This window comes from Schistocerca cancellata, chromosome 3, assembly GCF_023864275.1.
Source record: "Schistocerca cancellata isolate TAMUIC-IGC-003103 chromosome 3, iqSchCanc2.1, whole genome shotgun sequence".
Lineage (NCBI taxonomy): Eukaryota > Metazoa > Arthropoda > Insecta > Orthoptera > Acrididae > Schistocerca > Schistocerca cancellata.
In genome coordinates, this window is record NC_064628.1 from 320,104,551 (window position 1) to 320,123,569 (window position 19,019).

General features: G+C 50.5%; 1 protein-coding gene and 29 non-coding genes across 30 annotated transcripts in view; 24 read left to right on the plus strand and 6 right to left on the minus strand.

The window, feature by feature from the left end:
• LOC126176288 (uncharacterized) overlaps positions 1 to 15,137 on the plus strand; it is a 109,751-nt gene extending 94,614 nt beyond the window's left edge. The window contains exon 2 of the mRNA XM_049923438.1: positions 14,396 to 15,137. Coding sequence (XP_049779395.1) covers positions 14,396 to 15,137 — 742 coding nt within the window. The remainder of the gene's footprint in view (positions 1 to 14,395) is intronic.
• On the plus strand, positions 285 to 356 carry Trnae-uuc (transfer RNA glutamic acid (anticodon UUC)). The gene has a single exon. It is a non-coding gene; the product is annotated as a tRNA-Glu (tRNA).
• Positions 653 to 725, plus strand: Trnak-uuu (transfer RNA lysine (anticodon UUU)). The gene has a single exon. It is a non-coding gene; the product is annotated as a tRNA-Lys (tRNA).
• On the plus strand, positions 866 to 947 carry Trnas-aga (transfer RNA serine (anticodon AGA)). Its single transcript has one exon. It is a non-coding gene; the product is annotated as a tRNA-Ser (tRNA).
• On the minus strand, positions 1,228 to 1,299 carry Trnag-ucc (transfer RNA glycine (anticodon UCC)). Its single transcript has one exon. It is a non-coding gene; the product is annotated as a tRNA-Gly (tRNA).
• Trnam-cau (transfer RNA methionine (anticodon CAU)) lies at positions 2,122 to 2,194 on the plus strand. Its single transcript has one exon. It is a non-coding gene; the product is annotated as a tRNA-Met (tRNA).
• On the plus strand, positions 2,517 to 2,588 carry Trnae-uuc (transfer RNA glutamic acid (anticodon UUC)). The gene has a single exon. It is a non-coding gene; the product is annotated as a tRNA-Glu (tRNA).
• On the plus strand, positions 2,885 to 2,957 carry Trnak-uuu (transfer RNA lysine (anticodon UUU)). Its single transcript has one exon. It is a non-coding gene; the product is annotated as a tRNA-Lys (tRNA).
• Positions 3,098 to 3,179, plus strand: Trnas-aga (transfer RNA serine (anticodon AGA)). The gene has a single exon. It is a non-coding gene; the product is annotated as a tRNA-Ser (tRNA).
• Positions 3,440 to 3,511, minus strand: Trnag-ucc (transfer RNA glycine (anticodon UCC)). The gene has a single exon. It is a non-coding gene; the product is annotated as a tRNA-Gly (tRNA).
• Positions 4,334 to 4,406, plus strand: Trnam-cau (transfer RNA methionine (anticodon CAU)). The gene has a single exon. It is a non-coding gene; the product is annotated as a tRNA-Met (tRNA).
• On the plus strand, positions 4,729 to 4,800 carry Trnae-uuc (transfer RNA glutamic acid (anticodon UUC)). Its single transcript has one exon. It is a non-coding gene; the product is annotated as a tRNA-Glu (tRNA).
• Trnak-uuu (transfer RNA lysine (anticodon UUU)) lies at positions 5,097 to 5,169 on the plus strand. The gene has a single exon. It is a non-coding gene; the product is annotated as a tRNA-Lys (tRNA).
• On the plus strand, positions 5,310 to 5,391 carry Trnas-aga (transfer RNA serine (anticodon AGA)). Its single transcript has one exon. It is a non-coding gene; the product is annotated as a tRNA-Ser (tRNA).
• On the minus strand, positions 5,672 to 5,743 carry Trnag-ucc (transfer RNA glycine (anticodon UCC)). The gene has a single exon. It is a non-coding gene; the product is annotated as a tRNA-Gly (tRNA).
• Trnae-uuc (transfer RNA glutamic acid (anticodon UUC)) lies at positions 6,961 to 7,032 on the plus strand. The gene has a single exon. It is a non-coding gene; the product is annotated as a tRNA-Glu (tRNA).
• Positions 7,329 to 7,401, plus strand: Trnak-uuu (transfer RNA lysine (anticodon UUU)). The gene has a single exon. It is a non-coding gene; the product is annotated as a tRNA-Lys (tRNA).
• Positions 7,542 to 7,623, plus strand: Trnas-aga (transfer RNA serine (anticodon AGA)). The gene has a single exon. It is a non-coding gene; the product is annotated as a tRNA-Ser (tRNA).
• On the minus strand, positions 7,904 to 7,975 carry Trnag-ucc (transfer RNA glycine (anticodon UCC)). Its single transcript has one exon. It is a non-coding gene; the product is annotated as a tRNA-Gly (tRNA).
• On the plus strand, positions 8,798 to 8,870 carry Trnam-cau (transfer RNA methionine (anticodon CAU)). Its single transcript has one exon. It is a non-coding gene; the product is annotated as a tRNA-Met (tRNA).
• On the plus strand, positions 9,193 to 9,264 carry Trnae-uuc (transfer RNA glutamic acid (anticodon UUC)). Its single transcript has one exon. It is a non-coding gene; the product is annotated as a tRNA-Glu (tRNA).
• Trnak-uuu (transfer RNA lysine (anticodon UUU)) lies at positions 9,561 to 9,633 on the plus strand. The gene has a single exon. It is a non-coding gene; the product is annotated as a tRNA-Lys (tRNA).
• Trnas-aga (transfer RNA serine (anticodon AGA)) lies at positions 9,774 to 9,855 on the plus strand. Its single transcript has one exon. It is a non-coding gene; the product is annotated as a tRNA-Ser (tRNA).
• Trnag-ucc (transfer RNA glycine (anticodon UCC)) lies at positions 10,136 to 10,207 on the minus strand. The gene has a single exon. It is a non-coding gene; the product is annotated as a tRNA-Gly (tRNA).
• On the plus strand, positions 11,030 to 11,102 carry Trnam-cau (transfer RNA methionine (anticodon CAU)). Its single transcript has one exon. It is a non-coding gene; the product is annotated as a tRNA-Met (tRNA).
• Positions 11,425 to 11,496, plus strand: Trnae-uuc (transfer RNA glutamic acid (anticodon UUC)). Its single transcript has one exon. It is a non-coding gene; the product is annotated as a tRNA-Glu (tRNA).
• Trnak-uuu (transfer RNA lysine (anticodon UUU)) lies at positions 11,793 to 11,865 on the plus strand. The gene has a single exon. It is a non-coding gene; the product is annotated as a tRNA-Lys (tRNA).
• Positions 12,006 to 12,087, plus strand: Trnas-aga (transfer RNA serine (anticodon AGA)). Its single transcript has one exon. It is a non-coding gene; the product is annotated as a tRNA-Ser (tRNA).
• On the minus strand, positions 12,368 to 12,439 carry Trnag-ucc (transfer RNA glycine (anticodon UCC)). Its single transcript has one exon. It is a non-coding gene; the product is annotated as a tRNA-Gly (tRNA).
• Trnam-cau (transfer RNA methionine (anticodon CAU)) lies at positions 13,262 to 13,334 on the plus strand. Its single transcript has one exon. It is a non-coding gene; the product is annotated as a tRNA-Met (tRNA).
• Positions 15,138 to 19,019: the final 3,882 nt, after the last annotated feature.

The following is a 19,019-nucleotide window of genomic DNA, read 5'->3' on the forward strand; positions in this document are numbered from 1 at the left end:
GCTGTTGCTAGGGAACGAACTTAATTGTCGTTTGTTATCCCCAAGGAGTCCACGCCTCAGCGTAAAAATGTTTACTTCCAATTATGGCAAGGTACAACTTTGATCTTTCTCCTCCTCTGTTATGAGTAAAATATGATGCAAACAGCAATGAATAGTCAGTTTCGAGCTGTGCGCCATGCCAGTCTGCACGCACAAATACGCTCGCAAACAGAGAGCACCACTGAGTCCGGATTCAGCACGAAATGCGGGAGGAGAGGGAGTAAATCTCACGTTTACCGAGCAAATCCGGTGTGGTCTAGTGGCTAGGATACCTGGTTTTCACCCAGGAGGCCCGGGTTCGATTCCCGGTACCGGAAGAGAAGTTTTTGCGCACACGTCCCTCCATGTTTTGGCCTTCCAACCTTCGTTTGTCGCCCTCCTTCCGGAGCTTCAACCGAACGTAATCGGGGAAAACAGGCACAAGATGCAATTACTGTCAGCACCGGGATAAAGGCAGAAGAGGCACTGGTCCGCTGTTGGGCTGCTACCAGCGTCAGTGGGAAGTCGGTGAAGTGGCCAGTTGCGCCAGAAGCCAGCAATTACCGTAGTACGCCTACACACGCGTTCCAATTATTCACATTGCTTGCAGCCGCTCCACCCACAACGGGCATGAGCCCGGATAGCTCAGTCGGTAGAGCATTAGGCTTTTAACCTAAGGGTCCAGGGTTCGAGTCCCTGTCCGGGCGAAGATTTTTAACGCTTCCGTAATGGCTCGTCTCGTAGCGCTGGTAGCCCTGCCGTAATCAGTGCACAGAGTTCGTTTCCTGTCAACATTCTGCGCAGACCGGTTAGATTTTTCACGATTCGAGGGAAGCTTCAGATACGAGCAGTCGTGGCCGAGTGGTTAAGGCGTCTGACTAGAAATCAGATTCCCTCTGGGAGCGGAGGTTCGAGTCCTACCGACTGCGTCCGTTTTTCTTTTCTTTTTTTCTTTAGGAAGGAGGAGCAGAAAATTTCGCGGTTTGCCTGTCGTTTTGGTACCTCGCCACACCTCACCTCTCACAGTCGTTTATAGCGCCTGTCCTTTTGATAAGGGCGAATTCCAAGCGTCAGCTTTCGCGTCAGCAGAGCAGAGTCGGGACAAGTCGGGACATACTACAGGATGGCCTGCGTGGAGCAACGACGGAAAGAAAACGTTAATTTAACAGCACGTGGCTCACATACTCATACGCAAAAAGTTTCGCACGTTGCGGTGGCCGGGAATCAAACCCGGATCAACTGCTTGGAAGGCAACTATGCTCACCATTACACCACCACCGCACAGCCGCTGCTCGCAACGCCGCGCTGTGTCGGCCTCCCGCCCGCCGCCAGCGGCCCACGGTGATAGTAGCTGTAGGCGCTTTACGAGGTAGGAGGGTGCATCCACACGCATTCGGGTAGCGCCTCCACGCACGCTGCGTCTTTGGGCAAGACTCGTCGCCGCGGCCGCAACGTTACTCACACGATAGTGATGAGCGGTCGCTATAAGGCAGTGTAGTGGGAAACTCCGCGTGTGTAGCACTTTTTTCGGTCGTATCCGACGTCGCTGGGTGGCAATCCCACTTTCCCTGCAGACAGCTGCTCGGGAATATGCTCGGCAAGCACGGACGTCATCGGACGTCCGCCCCCAACAAGTGCAACTAACAAAATGAGAACAACAACTAAAAAAGTGGTAGGTTGTTCGCCTACCACGCGGGCGGCCCGGCTTCGATTCCCGGCCGATGCATCGTTTTGCTGTTCTCGCTATAATGCCGCCGCGCCGATTGCCCGCTTGAGCTGCGTCAGCCTCAGGAATGTGTAGCAGGATTCGCTGTGAGAAGAACCAAACACGCAGCACGCAAGAGGCCGTACTTGGACGGTCGCGTGCTATTTCTGAACTCTAGCGTCGGCCTGGCCCTACAGGCCGCTGTGTCCAGGTGCCGCAAGGGCGATGTACTGTTACCTCAGGCAGTGCTGCTTTCCGTTGAAAAAGCTGCGGCAGCAGTTTAATCTAGCCAGTCGGGAAAGCACGTGTAGCAACACAGCAGATTCTTGAGAAAGCGCAAACTGTCTATCTCTAATATGTGGGACTTACCTAGTTTCATGGGACGCTTGTTGCAACGTGCCTCGGTAGCGCAGTAGGTAGCGCGTAAGTCTCATAATCTTAAGGTCGTGAGTTCGATCCTCACCCGGGGCATTTAATTTGCTGTACATCATGGCTGAATTAACGGCGCTGCTGTTGCTAGGGAACGAACTTAATTGTCGTTTGTTATCCCCAAGGAGTCCACGCCTCAGCGTAAAAATGTTTACTTCCAATTATGGCAAGGTACAACTTTGATCTTTCTCCTCCTCTGTTATGAGTAAAATATGATGCAAACAGCAATGAATAGTCAGTTTCGAGCTGTGCGCCATGCCAGTCTGCACGCACAAATACGCTCGCAAACAGAGAGCACCACTGAGTCCGGATTCAGCACGAAATGCGGGAGGAGAGGGAGTAAATCTCACGTTTACCGAGCAAATCCGGTGTGGTCTAGTGGCTAGGATACCTGGCTTTCACCCAGGAGGCCCGGGTTCGATTCCCGGTACCGGAAGAGAAGTTTTTGCGCACACGTCCCTCCATGTTTTGGCCTTCCAACCTTCGTTTGTCGCCCTCCTTCCGGAGCTTCAACCGTACGTAATCGGGGAAAACAGGCACAAGATGCAATTACTGTCAGCACCGGGATAAAGGCAGAAGAGGCACTGGTCCGCTGTTGGGCTGCTACCAGCGTCAGTGGGAAGTCGGTGAAGTGGCCAGTTGCGCCAGAAGCCAGCAATTACCGTAGTACGCCTACACACGCGTTCCAATTATTCACATTGCTTGCAGCCGTTCCACCCACAACGGGCATGAGCCCGGATAGCTCAGTCGGTAGAGCATTAGGCTTTTAACCTAAGGGTCCAGGGTTCGAGTCCCAGTCCGGGCGAAGATTTTTAACGCTTCCGTAATGGCTCGTCTCGTAGCGCTGGTAGCCCTGCCGTAATCAGTGCACAGAGTTCGTTTCCTGTCAACATTCTGCGCAGACCGTTTAGATATTTCACGATTCGAGGGAAGCTTCAGATACGAGCAGTCGTGGCCGTGTGGTTAAGGCGTCTGACTAGAAATCAGATTCCCTCTGGGAGCGTAGGTTCGAGTCCTACCGACTGCGTCCGTTTTTCTTTTCTTTTTTTCTTTAGGAAGGAGGAGCAGAAAATTTCGCGGTTTGCCTGTCGTTTTGGTACCTCGCCACACCTCACCTCTCACAGTCGTTTATAGCGCCTGTCCTTTTGATAAGGGCGAATTCCAACGAGCAGAGTCGGGACAAGTCGGGACATACTACAGGATGGCCTGCGTGGAGCAACGACGGAAAGAAAACGTTGATTTAACAGCACGTGGCTCACATACTCATACGCAAAAAGTTTCGCCCGTTGCGGTGGCCGGGAATCGAACCCGGAACAACTGCTTGGAAGGCAACTATGCTCACCATTACACCACCACCGCACAGCCGCTGCTCGCAACGCCGCGCTGTGTCGGCTTCCCGCCCGCCGCCAGCGGCCCACGGTGATAGTAGCTGTAGGCGCTTTACGAGGTAGGAGGGTGCATCCACACGCATTCGGGTAGCGCCTCCACGCACGCTGCGTCTTTGGGCAAGACTCGTCGCCGCGGCCGCAACGTTGCTCACACGATAGTGATGAGCGGTCGCTATAAGGCAGTGTAGTGGGGGACTGCGCGTGTGTAGCACTTTTTTCGGTCGTATCCGACGTCGCTGGGTGGCAATCCCACTTTCCCTGCAGACAGCTGCTCGGGAATATGCTCGGCAAGCACGGACGTCATCGGACGTCCGCCCCCAACAAATGCAACTAACAAAATGAGAACAACAACTAAAAAAGTGGTAGGTCGTTCGCCTACCACGCGGGCGGCCCGGCTTCGATTCCCGGCCGATGCATCGTTTTGCTGTTCTCGCTATAATGCCGCCGCGCCGATTGCCCGCTTGAGCTGCGTCAGCCTCAGGAATGTGTAGCAGGATTCGCTGTGAGAAGAACCAAACACGCAGCACGCAAGAGGCCGTACTTGGACGGTCGCGTGCTATTTCTGAACTCTAGCGTCGGTCTGGCCCTACAGGCCGCTGTGTCCAGGTGCCGCAAGGGCGATGTACTGTTACCTCAGGCAGTGCTGCTTTCCGTTGAAAAAGCTGCGGCAGCAGTTTAATCTAGCCAGTCGGGAAAGCACGTGTAGCAACACAGCAGATTCTTGAGAAAGCGCAAACTGTCTATCTCTAATATGTGGGACTTACCAAGTTTCCTGGGACGCTTGTTGCAACGTGCCTCGGTAGCGCAGTAGGTAGCGCGTAAGTCTCATAATCTTAGGGTCGTGAGTTCGATCCTCACCCGGGGCATTTAATTTGCTGTACATCATGGCTGAATTAACGGCGCTGCTGTTGCTAGGGAACGAACTTAATTGTCGTTTGTTATCCCCAAGGAGTCCACGCCTCAGCGTAAAAATGTTTACTTCCAATTATGGCAAGGTACTACTTTGATCTTTCTCCTCCCCTGTTATGAGTAAAATATGATGCAAACAGCAATGAATAGTCAGTTTCGAGCTGTGCGCTATGCCAGTCTGCACGCACAAATACGCTCGCAAACAGAGAACACCACTGAGTCCGGATTCAGCACGAAATGCGGGAGGAGAGGGAGTAAATCTCACGTTTACCTAGCAAATCCGGTGTGGTCTAGTGGCTAGGATACCTGGCTTTCACCCAGAAGGCCCGGGTTCGATTCCCGGTACCGGAAGAGAAGTTTTTGCGCACACGTCCCTCCATGTTTTGGCCTTCCAACCTTCGTTTGTCGCCCTCCTTCCGGAGCTTCAACCGAACGTAATCGGGGAAAACAGGCACAAGATGCAATTACTGTCAGCACCGGGATAAAGGCAGAAGAGGCACTGGTCCGCTGTTGGGCTGCTACCAGCGTCAGTGGGAAGTCGGTGAAGTGGCCAGTTGCGCCAGAAGCCAGCAATTACCGTAGTACGCCTACACACGCGTTCCAATTATTCACATTGCTTGCAGCCGCTCCACCCACAACGGGCATGAGCCCGGATAGCTCAGTCGGTAGAGCATTAGGCTTTTAACCTAAGGGTCCAGGGTTCGAGTCCCTGTCCGGGCGACGATTTTTAACGCTTCCGTAATGGCTCGTCTCGTAGCGCTGGTAGCCCTGCCGTAATCAGTGCACAGAGTTCGTTTCCTGTCAACATTCTGCGCAGACCGTTTAGATTTTTCACGATTCGAGGGAAGCTTCAGATACGAGCAGTCGTGGCCGAGTGGTTAAGGCGTCTGACTAGAAATCAGATTCCCTCTGGGAGCGTAGGTTCGAGTCCTACCGACTGCGTCCGTTTTTCTTTTCTTTTTTTCTTTAGGAAGGAGGAGCAGAAAATTTCGCGGTTTGCCTGTCGTTTTGGTACCTCGCCACACCTCACCTCTCACAGTCGTTTATAGCGCCTGTCCTTTTGATAAGGGCGAATTCCAAGCGTCAGCTTTCGCGTCAGCCGAGCAGAGTCGAAACAAGTCGGGACATACTACAGGATGGCCTGCGTGGAGCAACGACGGAAAGAAAACGTTGATTTAACAGCACGTGGCTCACATACACATACGCAAAAAGTTTCGCCCGTTGCGGTGGCCGGGAATCGAACCCGGATCAACTGCTTGGAAGGCAACTATGCTCACCATTACACCACCACCGCACAGCCGCTGCTCGCAACGCCGCGCTGTGTCGGCTTCCCGCCCGCCGCCAGCGGCCCACGGTGATAGTAGCTGTAGGCGCTTTACGAGGTAGGAGGGTGCATCCACACGCATTCGGGTAGCGCCTCCACGCACGCTGCGTCTTTGGGCAAGACTCGTCGCCGCGGCCGCAACGTTACTCACACGATAGTGATGAGCGGTCGCTATAAGGCAGTGTAGTGGGGGACTCCGCGTGTGTAGCACTTTTTTCGGTCGTATCCGACGTCGCTGGGTGGCAATCCCACTTTCCCTGCAGACAGCTGCTCGGGAATATGCTCGGCAAGCACGGACGTCATCGGACGTCCGCCCCCAACAAATGCAACTAACAAAATGAGAACAACAACTAAAAAAGTGGTAGGTTGTTCGCCTACCACGCGGGCGGCCCGGCTTCGATTCCCGGCCGATGCATCGTTTTGCTGTTCTCGCTATAATGCCGCCGCGCCGATTGCCCGCTTGAGCTGCGTCAGCCTCAGGAATGTGTAGCAGGATTCGCTGTGAGAAGAACCAAACACGCAGCACGCAAGAGGCCGTACTTGGACGGTCGCGTGCTATTTCTGAACTCTAGCGTCGGCCTGGCCCTACAGGCCGCTGTGTCCAGGTGCCGCAAGGGCGATGTACTGTTACCTCAGGCAGTGCTGCTTTCCGTTGAAAAAGCTGCGGCAGCAGTTTAATCTAGCCAGTCGGGAAAGCACGTGTAGCAACACAGCAGATTCTTGAGAAAGCGCAAACTGTCTATCTCTAATATGTGGGACTTACCAAGTTTCCTGGGACGCTTGTTGCAACGTGCCTCGGTAGCGCAGTAGGTAGCGCGTAAGTCTCATAATCTTAAGGTAGTGAGTTCGATCCTCACACTGGGCATTTAATTTGCTGTACATCATGGCTGAATTAACGGCGCTGCTGTTGCTAGGGAACGAACTTAATTGTCGTTTGTTATCCCCAAGGAGTCCACGCCTCAGCGTAAAAATGTTTACTTCCAATTATGGCAAGGTACTACTTTGATCTTTCTCCTCCCCTGTTATGAGTAAAATATGATGCAAACAGCAATGGATAGTCAGTTTCGAGCTGTGCGCTATGCCAGTCTGCACGCACAAATACGCTCGCAAACAGAGAACACCACTGAGTCCGGATTCAGCACGAAATGCGGGAGGAGAGGGAGTAAATCTCACGTTTACCGAGCAAATCCGGTGTGGTCTAGTGGCTAGGATACCTGGCTTTCACCCAGGAGGCCCGGGTTCGATTCCCGGTACCGGAAGAGAAGTTTTTGCGCACACGTCCCTCCATGTTTTGGCCTTCCAACCTTCGTTTGTCGCCCTCCTTCCGGAGCTTCAACCGAACGTAATCGGGGAAAACAGGCACAAGATGCAATTACTGTCAGCACCGGGATAAAGGCAGAAGAGGCACTAGTCCGCTGTTGGGCTGCTACCAGCGTCAGTGGGAAGTCGGTGAAGTGGCCAGTTGCGCCAGAAGCCAGCAATTACCGTAGTACGCCTACACACGCGTTCCAATTATTCACATTGCTTGCAGCCGCTCCACCCACAACGGGCATGAGCCCGGATAGCTCAGTCGGTAGAGCATTAGGCTTTTAACCTAAGGGTCCAGGGTTCGAGTCCCTGTCCGGGCGAAGATTTTTAACGCTTCCGTAATGGCTCGTCTCGTAGCGCTGGTAGCCCTGCCGTAATCAGTGCACAGAGTTCGTTTCCTGTCAACATTCTGCGCAGACCGTTTAGATTTTTCACGATTCGAGGGAAGCTTCAGATACGAGCAGTCGTGGCCGAGTGGTTAAGGCGTCTGACTAGAAATCAGATTCCCTCTGGGAGCGGAGGTTCGAGTCCTACCGACTGCGTCCGTTTTTCTTTTCTTTTTTTCTTTAGGAAGGAGGAGCAGAAAATTTCGCGGTTTGCCTGTCGTTTTGGTACCTCGCCACACCTCACCTCTCACAGTCGTTTATAGCGCCTGTCCTTTTGATAAGGGCGAATTCCAAGCGTCAGCTTTCGCGTCAGCCGAGCAGGGTCGGGACAAGTCGGGACATACTACAGGATGGCCTGCGTGGAGCAACGACGGAAAGAAAACGTTAATTTAACAGCACGTGGCTCACATACTCATACGCAAAAAATTTCGCACGTTGCGGTGGCCGGGAATCAAACCCGGATCAACTGCTTGGAAGGCAACTATGCTCACCATTACACCACCACCGCACAGCCGCTGCTCGCAACGCCGCGCTGTGTCGGCCTCCCGCCCGCCGCCAGCGGCCCACGGTGATAGTAGCTGCAGGCGCTTTACGAGGTAGGAGGGTGCATCCACACGCATTCGGGTAGCGCCTCCACGCACGCTGCGTCTTTGGGCAAGACTCGTCGCCGCGGCCGCAACGTTACTCACACGATAGTGATGAGCGGTCGCTATAAGGCAGTGTAGTGGGGGACTCCGCGTGTGTAGCACTTTTTTCGGTCGTATCCGACGTCGCTGGGTGGCAATCCCACTTTCCCTGCAGACAGCTGCTCGGGAATATGCTCGGCAAGCACGGACGTCATCGGACGTCCGCCCCCAACAAATGCAACTAACAAAATGAGAACAACAACTAAAAAAGTGGTAGGTCGTTCGCCTACCACGCGGGCGGCCCGGCTTCGATTCCCGGCCGATGCATCGTTTTGCTGTTCTCGCTATAATGCCGCCGCGCCGATTGCCCGCTTGAGCTGCGTCAGCCTCAGGAATGTGTAGCAGGATTCGCTGTGAGAAGAACCAAACACGCAGCACGCAAGAGGCCGTACTTGGACGGTCGCGTGCTATTTCTGAACTCTAGCGTCGGTCTGGCCCTACAGGCCGCTGTGTCCAGGTGCCGCAAGGGCGATGTACTGTTACCTCAGGCAGTGCTGCTTTCCGTTGAAAAAGCTGCGGCAGCAGTTTAATCTAGCCAGTCGGGAAAGCACGTGTAGCAACACAGCAGATTCTTGAGAAAGCGCAAACTGTCTATCTCTAATATGTGGGACTTACCAAGTTTCCTGGGACGCTTGTTGCAACGTGCCTCGGTAGCGCAGTAGGTAGCGCGTAAGTCTCATAATCTTAGGGTCGTGAGTTCGATCCTCACCCGGGGCATTAAATTTGCTGTACATCATGGCTGAATTAACGGCGCTGCTGTTGCTAGGGAACGAACTTAATTGTCGTTTGTTATCCCCAAGGAGTCCACGCCTCAGCGTAAAAATGTTTACTTGCAATTATGGCAAGGTACAACTTTGATCTTTCTCCTCCCCTGTTATGAGTAAAATATGATGCAAACAGCAATGAATAGTCAGTTTCGAGCTGTGCGCTATGCCAGTCTGCACGCACAAATACGCTCGCAAACAGAGAACAGCACTGAGTCCGGATTCAGCACGAAATGCGGGAGGAGAGGGAGTAAATCTCACGTTTACTGAGCAAATCCGGTGTGGTCTAGTGGCTAGGATACCTGGCTTTCACCCAGGAGGCCCGGGTTCGATTCCCGGTACCGGAAGAGAAGTTTTTGCGCACACGTCCCTCCATGTTTTGGCCTTCCAACCTTCGTTTGTCGCCCTCCTTCCGGAGCTTCAACCGAACGTAATCGGGGAAAACAGGCACAAGATGCAATTACTGTCAGCACCGGGATAAAGGCAGAAGAGGCACTGGTCCGCTGTTGGGCTGTGACCAGCGTCAGTGGGAAGTCGGTGAAGTGGCCAGTTGCGCCAGAAGCCAGCAATTACCGTAGTACGCCTACACACGCGTTCCAATTATTCACATTGCTTGCAGCCGCTCCACCCACAACGGGCATGAGCCCGGATAGCTCAGTCGGTAGAGCATTAGGCTTTTAACCTAAGGGTCCAGGGTTCGAGTCCCTGTCCGGGCGAAGATTTTTAACGCTTCCGTAATGGCTCGTCTCGTAGCGCTGGTAGCCCTGCCGTAATCAGTGCACAGAGTTCGTTTCCTGTCAACATTCTGCGCAGACCGTTTAGATTTTTCACGATTCGAGGGAAGCTTCAGATACGAGCAGTCGTGGCCGAGTGGTTAAGGCGTCTGACTAGAAATCAGATTCCCTCTGGGAGCGGAGGTTCGAGTCTTACCGACTGCGTCCGTTTTTCTTTTCTTTTTTTCTTTAGGAAGGAGGAGCAGAAAATTTCGCGGTTTGCCTGTCGTTTTGGTACCTCGCCACACCTCACCACTCACAGTCGTTTATAGCGCCTGTCCTTTTGATAAGGGCGAATTCCAAGCGTCAGCTTTCGCGTCAGCCGAGCAGAGTCGGGACAAGTCGGGACATACTACAGGATGGCCTGCGTGGAGCAACGACGGAAAGAAAACGTTGATTTAACAGCTCGTGGCTCACATACTCATACGCAAAAAGTTTCGCCCGTTGCGGTGGCCGGGAATCGAACCCGGATCAACTGCTTGGAAGGCAACTATGCTCACCATTACACCACCACCGCACAGCCGCTGCTCGCAACGCCGCGCTGTGTCGGCTTCCCGCCCGCCGCCAGCGGCCCACGGTGATAGTAGCTGTAGGCGCTTTACGAGGTAGGAGGGTGCATCCACACGCATTCGGGTAGCGCCTCCACGCACGCTGCGTCTTTGGGCAAGACTCGTCGCCGCGGCCGCAACGTTACTCACACGATAGTGATGAGCGGTCGCTATAAGGCAGTGTAGTGGGGGACTCCGCGTGTGTAGCACTTTTTTCGGTCGTATCCGACGTCGCTGGGTGGCAATCCCACTTTCCCTGCAGACAGCTGCTCGGGAATATGCTCGGCAAGCACGGACGTCATCGGACGTCCGCCCCCAACAAATGCAACTAACAAAATGAGAACAACAACTAAAAAAGTGGTAGGTTGTTCGCCTACCACGCGGGCGGCCCGGCTTCGATTCCCGGCCGATGCATCGTTTTGCTGTTCTCGCTATAATGCCGCCGCGCCGATTGCCCGCTTGAGCTGCGTCAGCCTCAGGAATGTGTAGCAGGATTCGCTGTGAGAAGAACCAAACACGCAGCACGCAAGAGGCCGTACTTGGACGGTCGCGTGCTATTTCTGAACTCTAGCGTCGGTCTGGCCCTACAGGCCGCTGTGTCCAGGTGCCGCAAGGGCGATGTACTGTTACCTCAGGCAGTGCTGCTTTCCGTTGAAAAAGCTGCGGCAGCAGTTTAATCTAGCCAGTCGGGAAAGCACGTGTAGCAACACAGCAGATTCTTGAGAAAGCGCAAACTGTCTATCTCTAATATGTGGGACTTACCAAGTTTCCTGGAACGCTTGTTGTAACGTGCCTCGGTAGCGCAGTAGGTAGCGCGTAAGTCTCATAATCTTAAGGTCGTGAGTTCGATCCTCACCCGGGGCATTTAATTTGCTGTACATCATGGCTGAATTAACGGCGCTGCTGTTGCTAGGGAACGAACTTAATTGTCGTTTGTTATCCCCAAGGAGTCCACGCCTCAGCGTAAAAATGTTTACTTCCAATTATGGCAAGGTACTACTTTGATCTTTCTCCTCCCCTGTTATGAGTAAAATATGATGCAAACAGCAATGAATAGTCAGTTTCGAGCTGTGCGCTATGCCAGTCTGCACGCACAAATACGCTCGCAAACAGAGAACACCACTGAGTCCGGATTCAGCACGAAATGCGGGAGGAGAGGGAGTAAATCTCACGTTTACCGAGCAAATCCGGTGTGGTCTAGTGGCTAGGATACCTGGCTTTCACCCAGGAGGCCCGGGTTCGATTCCCGGTACCGGAAGAGAAGTTTTTGCGCACACGTCCCTCCATGTTTTGGCCTTCCAACCTTCGTTTGTCGCCCTCCTTCCGGAGCTTCAACCGAACGTAATCGGGGAAAACAGGCACAAGATGCAATTACTGTCAGCACCGGGATAAAGGCAGAAGAGGCACTAGTCCGCTGTTGGGCTGCTACCAGCGTCAGTGGGAAGTCGGTGAAGTGGCCAGTTGCGCCAGAAGCCAGCAATTACCGTAGTACGCCTACACACGCGTTCCAATTATTCACATTGCTTGCAGCCGCTCCACCCACAACGGGCATGAGCCCGGATAGCTCAGTCGGTAGAGCATTAGGCTTTTAACCTAAGGGTCCAGGGTTCGAGTCCCTGTCCGGGCGAAGATTTTTAACGCTTCCGTAATGGCTCGTCTCGTAGCGCTGGTAGCCCTGCCGTAATCAGTGCACAGAGTTCGTTTCCTGTCAACATTCTGCGCAGACCGTTTAGATTTTTCACGATTCGAGGGAAGCTTCAGATACGAGCAGTCGTGGCCGAGTGGTTAAGGCGTCTGACTAGAAATCAGATTCCCTCTGGGAGCGTAGGTTCGAGTCCTACCGACTGCGTCCGTTTTTCTTTTCTTTTTTTCTTTAGGAAGGAGGAGCAGAAAATTTCGCGGTTTGCCTGTCGTTTTGGTACCTCGCCACACCTCACCTCTCACAGTCGTTTATAGCGCCTGTCCTTTTGATAAGGGCGAATTCCAAGCGTCAGCTTTCGCGTCAGCCGAGCAGAGTCGGGACAAGTCGGGACATACTACAGGATGGCCTGCGTGGAGCAACGACGGAAAGAAAACGTTGATTTAACAGCTCGTGGCTCACATACTCATACGCAAAAAGTTTCGCCCGTTGCGGTGGCCGGGAATCGAACCCGGATCAACTGCTTGGAAGGCAACTATGCTCACCATTACACCACTACCGCACAGCCGCTGCTCGCAACGCCGCGCTGTGTCGGCTTCCCGCCCGCCGCCAGCGGCCCACGGTGATAGTAGCTGTAGGCGCTTTACGAGGTAGGAGGGTGCATCCACACGCATTCGGGTAGCGCCTCCACGCACGCTGCGTCTTTGGGCAAGACTCGTCGCCGCGGCCGCAACGTTACTCACACGATAGTGATGAGCGGTCGCTATAAGGCAGTGTAGTGGGGGACTCCGCGTGTGTAGCACTTTTTTCGGTCGTATCCGACGTCGCTGGGTGGCAATCCCACTTTCCCTGCAGACAGCTGCTCGGGAATATGCTCGGCAAGCACGGACGTCATCGGACGTCCGCCCCCAACAAATGCAACTAACAAAATGAGAACAACAACTAAAAAAGTGGTAGGTTGTTCGCCTACCACGCGGGCGGCCCGGCTTCGATTCCCGGCCGATGCATCGTTTTGCTGTTCTCGCTATAATGCCGCCGCGCCGATTGCCCGCTTGAGCTGCGTCAGCCTCAGGAATGTGTAGCAGGATTCGCTGTGAGAAGAACCAAACACGCAGCACGCAAGAGGCCGTACTTGGACGGTCGCGTGCTATTTCTGAACTCTAGCGTCGGCCTGGCCCTACAGGCCGCTGTGTCCAGGTGCCGCAAGGGCGATGTACTGTTACCTCAGGCAGTGCTGCTTTCCGTTGAAAAAGCTGCGGCAGCAGTTTAATCTAGCCAGTCGGGAAAGCACGTGTAGCAACACAGCAGATTCTTGAGAAAGCGCAAACTGTCTATCTCTAATATGTGGGACTTACCAAGTTTCCTGGGACGCTTGTTGCAACGTGCCTCGGTAGCGCAGTAGGTAGCGCGTAAGTCTCATAATCTTAAGGTCGTGAGTTCGATCCTCACCCGGGGTATTTAATTTGCTGTACATCATGGCTGAATTAACGGCGCTGCTGTTGCTAGGGAACGAACTTAATTGTCGTTTGTTATCCCCAAGGAGTCCACGCCTCAGCGTAAAAATGTTTACTTCCAATTATGGCAAGGTACAACTTTGATCTTTCTCCTCCCCTGTTATGAGTAAAATATGATGCAAACAGCAATGAATAGTCAGTTTCGAGTAGTCTGGCGTTAGCTGCCGCAGCGGTCGCATGCTCCTCAAGTTTGCCCCGTGAACGTACAGTGTTTACGCCAGTGTTTTCGTGTTTTGTGACGTTTTGCACGTGAATTAAGCGTTATCAATTGCGCATTTGGCCTTCTTTCGTGTCATCTTTCTACGAAGTGCCGTTGGGATTTCGGCGTTGTCCGAGATTTCTTCGCTGCAGAACACCATGGCAAACTCCGTGAGAAAAAACACCGTGATTTTCACCTTCGACAAGTACACCCGTCGAGTACAGCCCTCTGCACTTGAAATACACGACTGGATTACCGAGGTAATTGGCCTTCATTCTGAATCTGTTCATACCATGCAGCTGGACTCTGATGAATACTGCATTTTTGTAAAGTTTAACGATTCCGCGAGTGTAGACCGCTTTCTGGCAAAATTTGGTTATGAAACGGAATTTATACACCGTGATGGTACTAAAAGTACTGTCAAACTCCGGAATTCCGAGTCTGTAATTAGGAATGTTAGGGTTTTGAATATTCCCATAGAAGTAGACAATTCGAAAATTAAAGATGTCCTATCAAAGTATGGGGTTGTCAGGCAAATAGTCAACGAAAGGTGGGCTTCGCATTTCAAGCTGCAGTGCTTTAACGGCATTCGCTCCGTGGAGATGGAAGTGAAAGCAAACATTCCCTCCCACATCTTTGTTGACGGGCACAAGGCGCATGTTATGTACTCAGGGCAAACCCCTACATGTCATGTATGTAACGAGTCTGGTCACCTCCGTCAGGACTGCCCTCGCCGTGTATTTGTGCTAACAAATAACCTTACGCAACGCCGGAAATTGACACTCAACGATTTGTTGCCAGCCAGTAATACAACAGAGCCGGCGGCGGTCGTGGATCCTGTTACTACCTCTGAAAATGTTGCACTTAATGTTAATGACTTTCCGTCTTTAAAACCTGCATTAACTGCTGAAATTCCGTCCCGTGACAGCGAGATTCCCACAAAAAATCGTCCTCTAGAGGACACTGAAAGAAATGTTGATGAGGACTCTTCCTGTGAAACACCCGTTGCCAGGAGGCCGAAGCCCAGTCCTGAAGATCTGTTAGAAGTGGAAAAAGGAGATGGAATGACGGTCGATGTGGCTCCCACTTCCGCACAAGGACTTACACCGCCACGAACAGATAGTGACGCAGCGGATAGTGATTTTTCACGGAAATGTGACCCTGAGCCTGAGGTCACGGCTGAAATAACCGCATCAAGTGCACAACCCATACAGTGCAAACCGTACGAGGAAGTACCAGGTAAAGAACCTGCTGACTCCGAAGCGCAACGCCGCGCCGAAGGAGGAAATACACAAGCATCACCGCCTCGCCAGCAAAACAACACAACAGACACCACGCCGGAGCCAAACATTGACGACTCGCAAGCCACGGCCGTTGCCCCATTTAGCCACCGCCGGCGGCTGCGACAGACACCGGGTCTTGCTGTCACGCGTCATCAAGCGAAAGTCACACCAGAGAAGAAAGACATAAAGAAAAAGAATATTAAATATGAAGTCATCAGGGCCAACACTGACGAGGAGAAAGAGAATGGCCACAGTGACTTATAGCAATGCGTTGTCAGGATTTCAGGATACTTTTCTTCTCAAGCTATTTGTTTAAAAGCAATGCAAATTTTTGTAGGCAGTTAGTACATGTAATGGGCACACAGCTTGTAAAGATCGTGCCTTGTAGGGAAGCACGTTTGCTGCTATAATCATACCTAACCTCATCTCAAATAGCTTCTTCCGGTATGTCTGTGCTGCAAGCTTATAGCATTACTACTATTAACATAAATAAAATACAGTCACCCTTGAAATTGGCAGCACTAAAAGAATTCTTGTACCAGTCCGGAACAGATATCGCGTTGCTACAAGAAGTTGCGATAGCGGAATTTCGGATCCCAGGCTTTTTTGAAATTGTTAATGTTTCTACGGAAGCCAATATCGGTACAGCCATTCTTATAAGGGAAGGCATTCCGGTGACTGAAATCGAACGACTAGAATCAGGAAGAGCAATAGGCATAAAAATTTTCGATGTGACAGTGATTAACCTTTACGCCCCATCAGGAACTTCCCACAAATTGGATCGTGCGAAGTTTTTTCAAGATGAACTGATTTATTTATTGAGGAAAAATCCGTGTTCTCTTATACTAGGTGGAGACTTTAACTGTGTTTTAAACCAGAAAGATCAACAACCCAACTTCAACTACTCGCCACAGTTAAAAAAGTTAGTAAGTGATCTACACCTCGAGGATGTGTGGGAACTTCAGCACCCGACGTCAGTCGGGTTCACGTATATAACCAGCCACTCTCGCAGCAGACTAGATAGAATTTACGTGTCATCAAATTTGCAAAATTATTATTAAACGTTGAGACTATTCCAGTGTATTTTAGCGATCACAGTACACTTTTAACTTGTTTTAATCTAAGTGTACAGCCAACCCGTCGATTCAGAGGCCAATGGAACTTAAATATCTCTGTTTTAACTGACGAAGAACTGGAACAGGAAGTAAGGTTTGCGTGGACTATGTGCCTCCACACAGTAGACAAGCACCCAACAGTCATTGACTGGTGGACAAGGAGGGCTAAACCAAGGCTGCGGAAAGTTGTCATGCAGTATAGTGCAGCGAGGCACAGGGAGTTGAGGAATACAATGGAGTTTTATTATAAGGTTTTAAGAGACTTATATAAACAGGCACATGATGACGTAATTCGTCTGAATGATATCAAAAAAATAAAAGCCAAGTTATTAAGCATTAAACGGCAACAGATGGAGGGACTAAAAATTAAATCGAAAGCCACATCAGTCATAGCAGATGAAACAGCTTCTCTGTATCACTTGGTGCGGCATGCTAAAAATAGACGTCAAACTTTTATTGATGAAGTCCAGACGCATACTGGTACAAAGCTCACATGCCAGAAAGAAATACTGGACGAAGTCCACAGGTACTATGAAACCTTATATGCCCCTACCACAGTGGAAGATGCAGCTCTCGCGGATTTTCTCACTATTTTAGGTCCACAATTGTCGGGAACAGACAACGCTGACATCCTGTCACCTATTACTAAAGATGAAGTGCATGAGGCAGTGCGTAACTCACCTCTCAAAAAATCTCCGGGACTTGATGGCCTCCCTGTGGAGTTTTATGCCCGATACTGGTCTATAATTGGGGATAAGATCACTTCCGTGGCAAATGAGGTCCTGAACGGAAAAACGGTCCCTGCAGAGTTTAAGGAAAGTAAAATAGTACTGATTCCTAAGACTAAAGGCAAAACCAACTTAAACAATTTTCGGCCTCTTTCGCTACTAAATTCTGATTACAAAATAATTTCGCGTATTATCAACAAAAGACTCTCTGCCTTTTCCAAAAAAATATTGAGTCATCACCAATCTTGCTCTCCGACCAGAACGATATTCGAAAGTCTATCTGCATACAGAGACGTCATTGCAATTACCTCAGTGACAAGTATAAAATGTGCTTTAATCTTTATAGATTTCAACAAAGCTTTTGACCGCGTTAGTCATAGATACCTCTTTGCGACGCTGTCAAGAATGGATTTCCACCCCCAGATTGTGAACATGCTAAGGAATATTGCAACAGGTGTAAATGCGAAAATAGCAATCAATGGCCAAACATCTAAACCCATACAGATAAGGCGAGGGGTTCCACAGGGCAGTCCCTTATCAATGTTTTTATTTTCAGTATCTTTAGAGCCCTTCCTCCGCACTGTCCACGCAAGATTAACAGGCATAACATTGAGTGGTGAGAAAACTGTCATACGAGCTTATGCTGATGACGTGGGCGTTGTAATAAGGAATAAGGAGGAGACAGTTACACTGGAAAGAGAAATCCAAAGATATTGTCTAGCGTCGGGAGCGACAGCAAATGAAAACAAAAGTCAAATATTGAATCTACAGGGCCTAGATCACCTTCGACTGGCATGGGCAAAACAAGACAACAAACATAAAACTTTGGGAATCACCTTAATGGCATGTCCGATGCGGATGGCTGCTTTTAACTGGACGGAAACTAGGAGGAAAGTTCATGGTGCTGTAATGGAGAACATCCATCGAACTATGGACCTGGTGCAAAAAGTCAGATTCATCAACTCCTGCGTTTTGTCTAAAGCGTATTTCACTGCGCAGGTATTTCCAATCCCTAAACTAGTAGCGAAAGGGATCATGTCCACTGTTACCAATTATTTATGGAGAGGAGACATATTCAGGGTTGGTGCGACTACGGTTATACTGGATGTCAGAAACGGGGGCCTCGGTTTGGTGGATATTCGCAATAAAGCGTCTGCTCTGTTCCTCAAACGGACTTTCCATATACTCAGAGAACTTCCACAATGTATAACCGCAAAGCTCTTTGAGGCTGTGACACCCCATAGCCTGCAAGCACCGATTGATGTGCGAAGGATTAATGCCCGTCTGCAGTATGTGAGGAACTTTTTCCTCGAAGCAAGTTATCTTAGTGACGAAATCAGAAGCAACACACGTATCACAGCGCGCGACATCATACTTGAAAGGAAGTTAAATGAGGGTAGAAACAAAATTGAAACGAAATTCCCAAATTATGACTGGAAAGCTGTATGGCGGAACATCAACTATGCCGGGCTATCTACAGACGCTATTTCCGCATGGTACAAAACAGTTAATAATGTCATCAGCACCAACGAGAGACTATATGGGATCGGTTTAAACCAGACACACCTTTGTGGAAAATGCAATCTGGTGGATACACTCAGCCACAGATTCACCTGTGGTGGCAATGTGCATAACTGGAATTGGATCAGGCAACAAATCGCCTTTCTCACCAGATCCTCTACGCAATATATAACGCCGTCGCTCCTCCTGAGACCGGACATGACATACTTTCCGAAATTAAAAACCAACGCCATTAGCTGGTTAATGGGAAAATATGTTAGTTATGTCATCCACACACTTGGGTCGGACAACGAGATAGAATTCCGCGTTTACATGAAGTGTGAATATGCAAAAATCAGCACGTATCGCAACCACAAGAAGCACTATGGCAACATGCTGAAGATCATTTTTGAAAGAATGGGTGTTGGTTAAATATGTGAAACCATTACAACACCTTGAACGAGAACGAACAGAAGAAAAATAAGTCACTTGGTTCATTATTATTATTTACTTTAACCTTGCTTCCGGAACTTTTTTTTGTATTTTTTGCTTTTTTTTGTGTTATTGTATGTGTTTAATTGGATTGTATTTAAACTGGTTCATAGTCAAGAAAACTGGTATTAAATATGCTATTATTTTTTATTCAATGGACAGTTTACAAATTAAACAGTGAATTCAACTTTGAAGACAAACCCACTGATTGGGTGACAATAGTTTGCACCTAGAATAATCTCAGTTATCTTGAGCAAAGTTATACTGTAACCACTTTTAAAGTTTGTTTTACCATTATTACTGTATTAGAC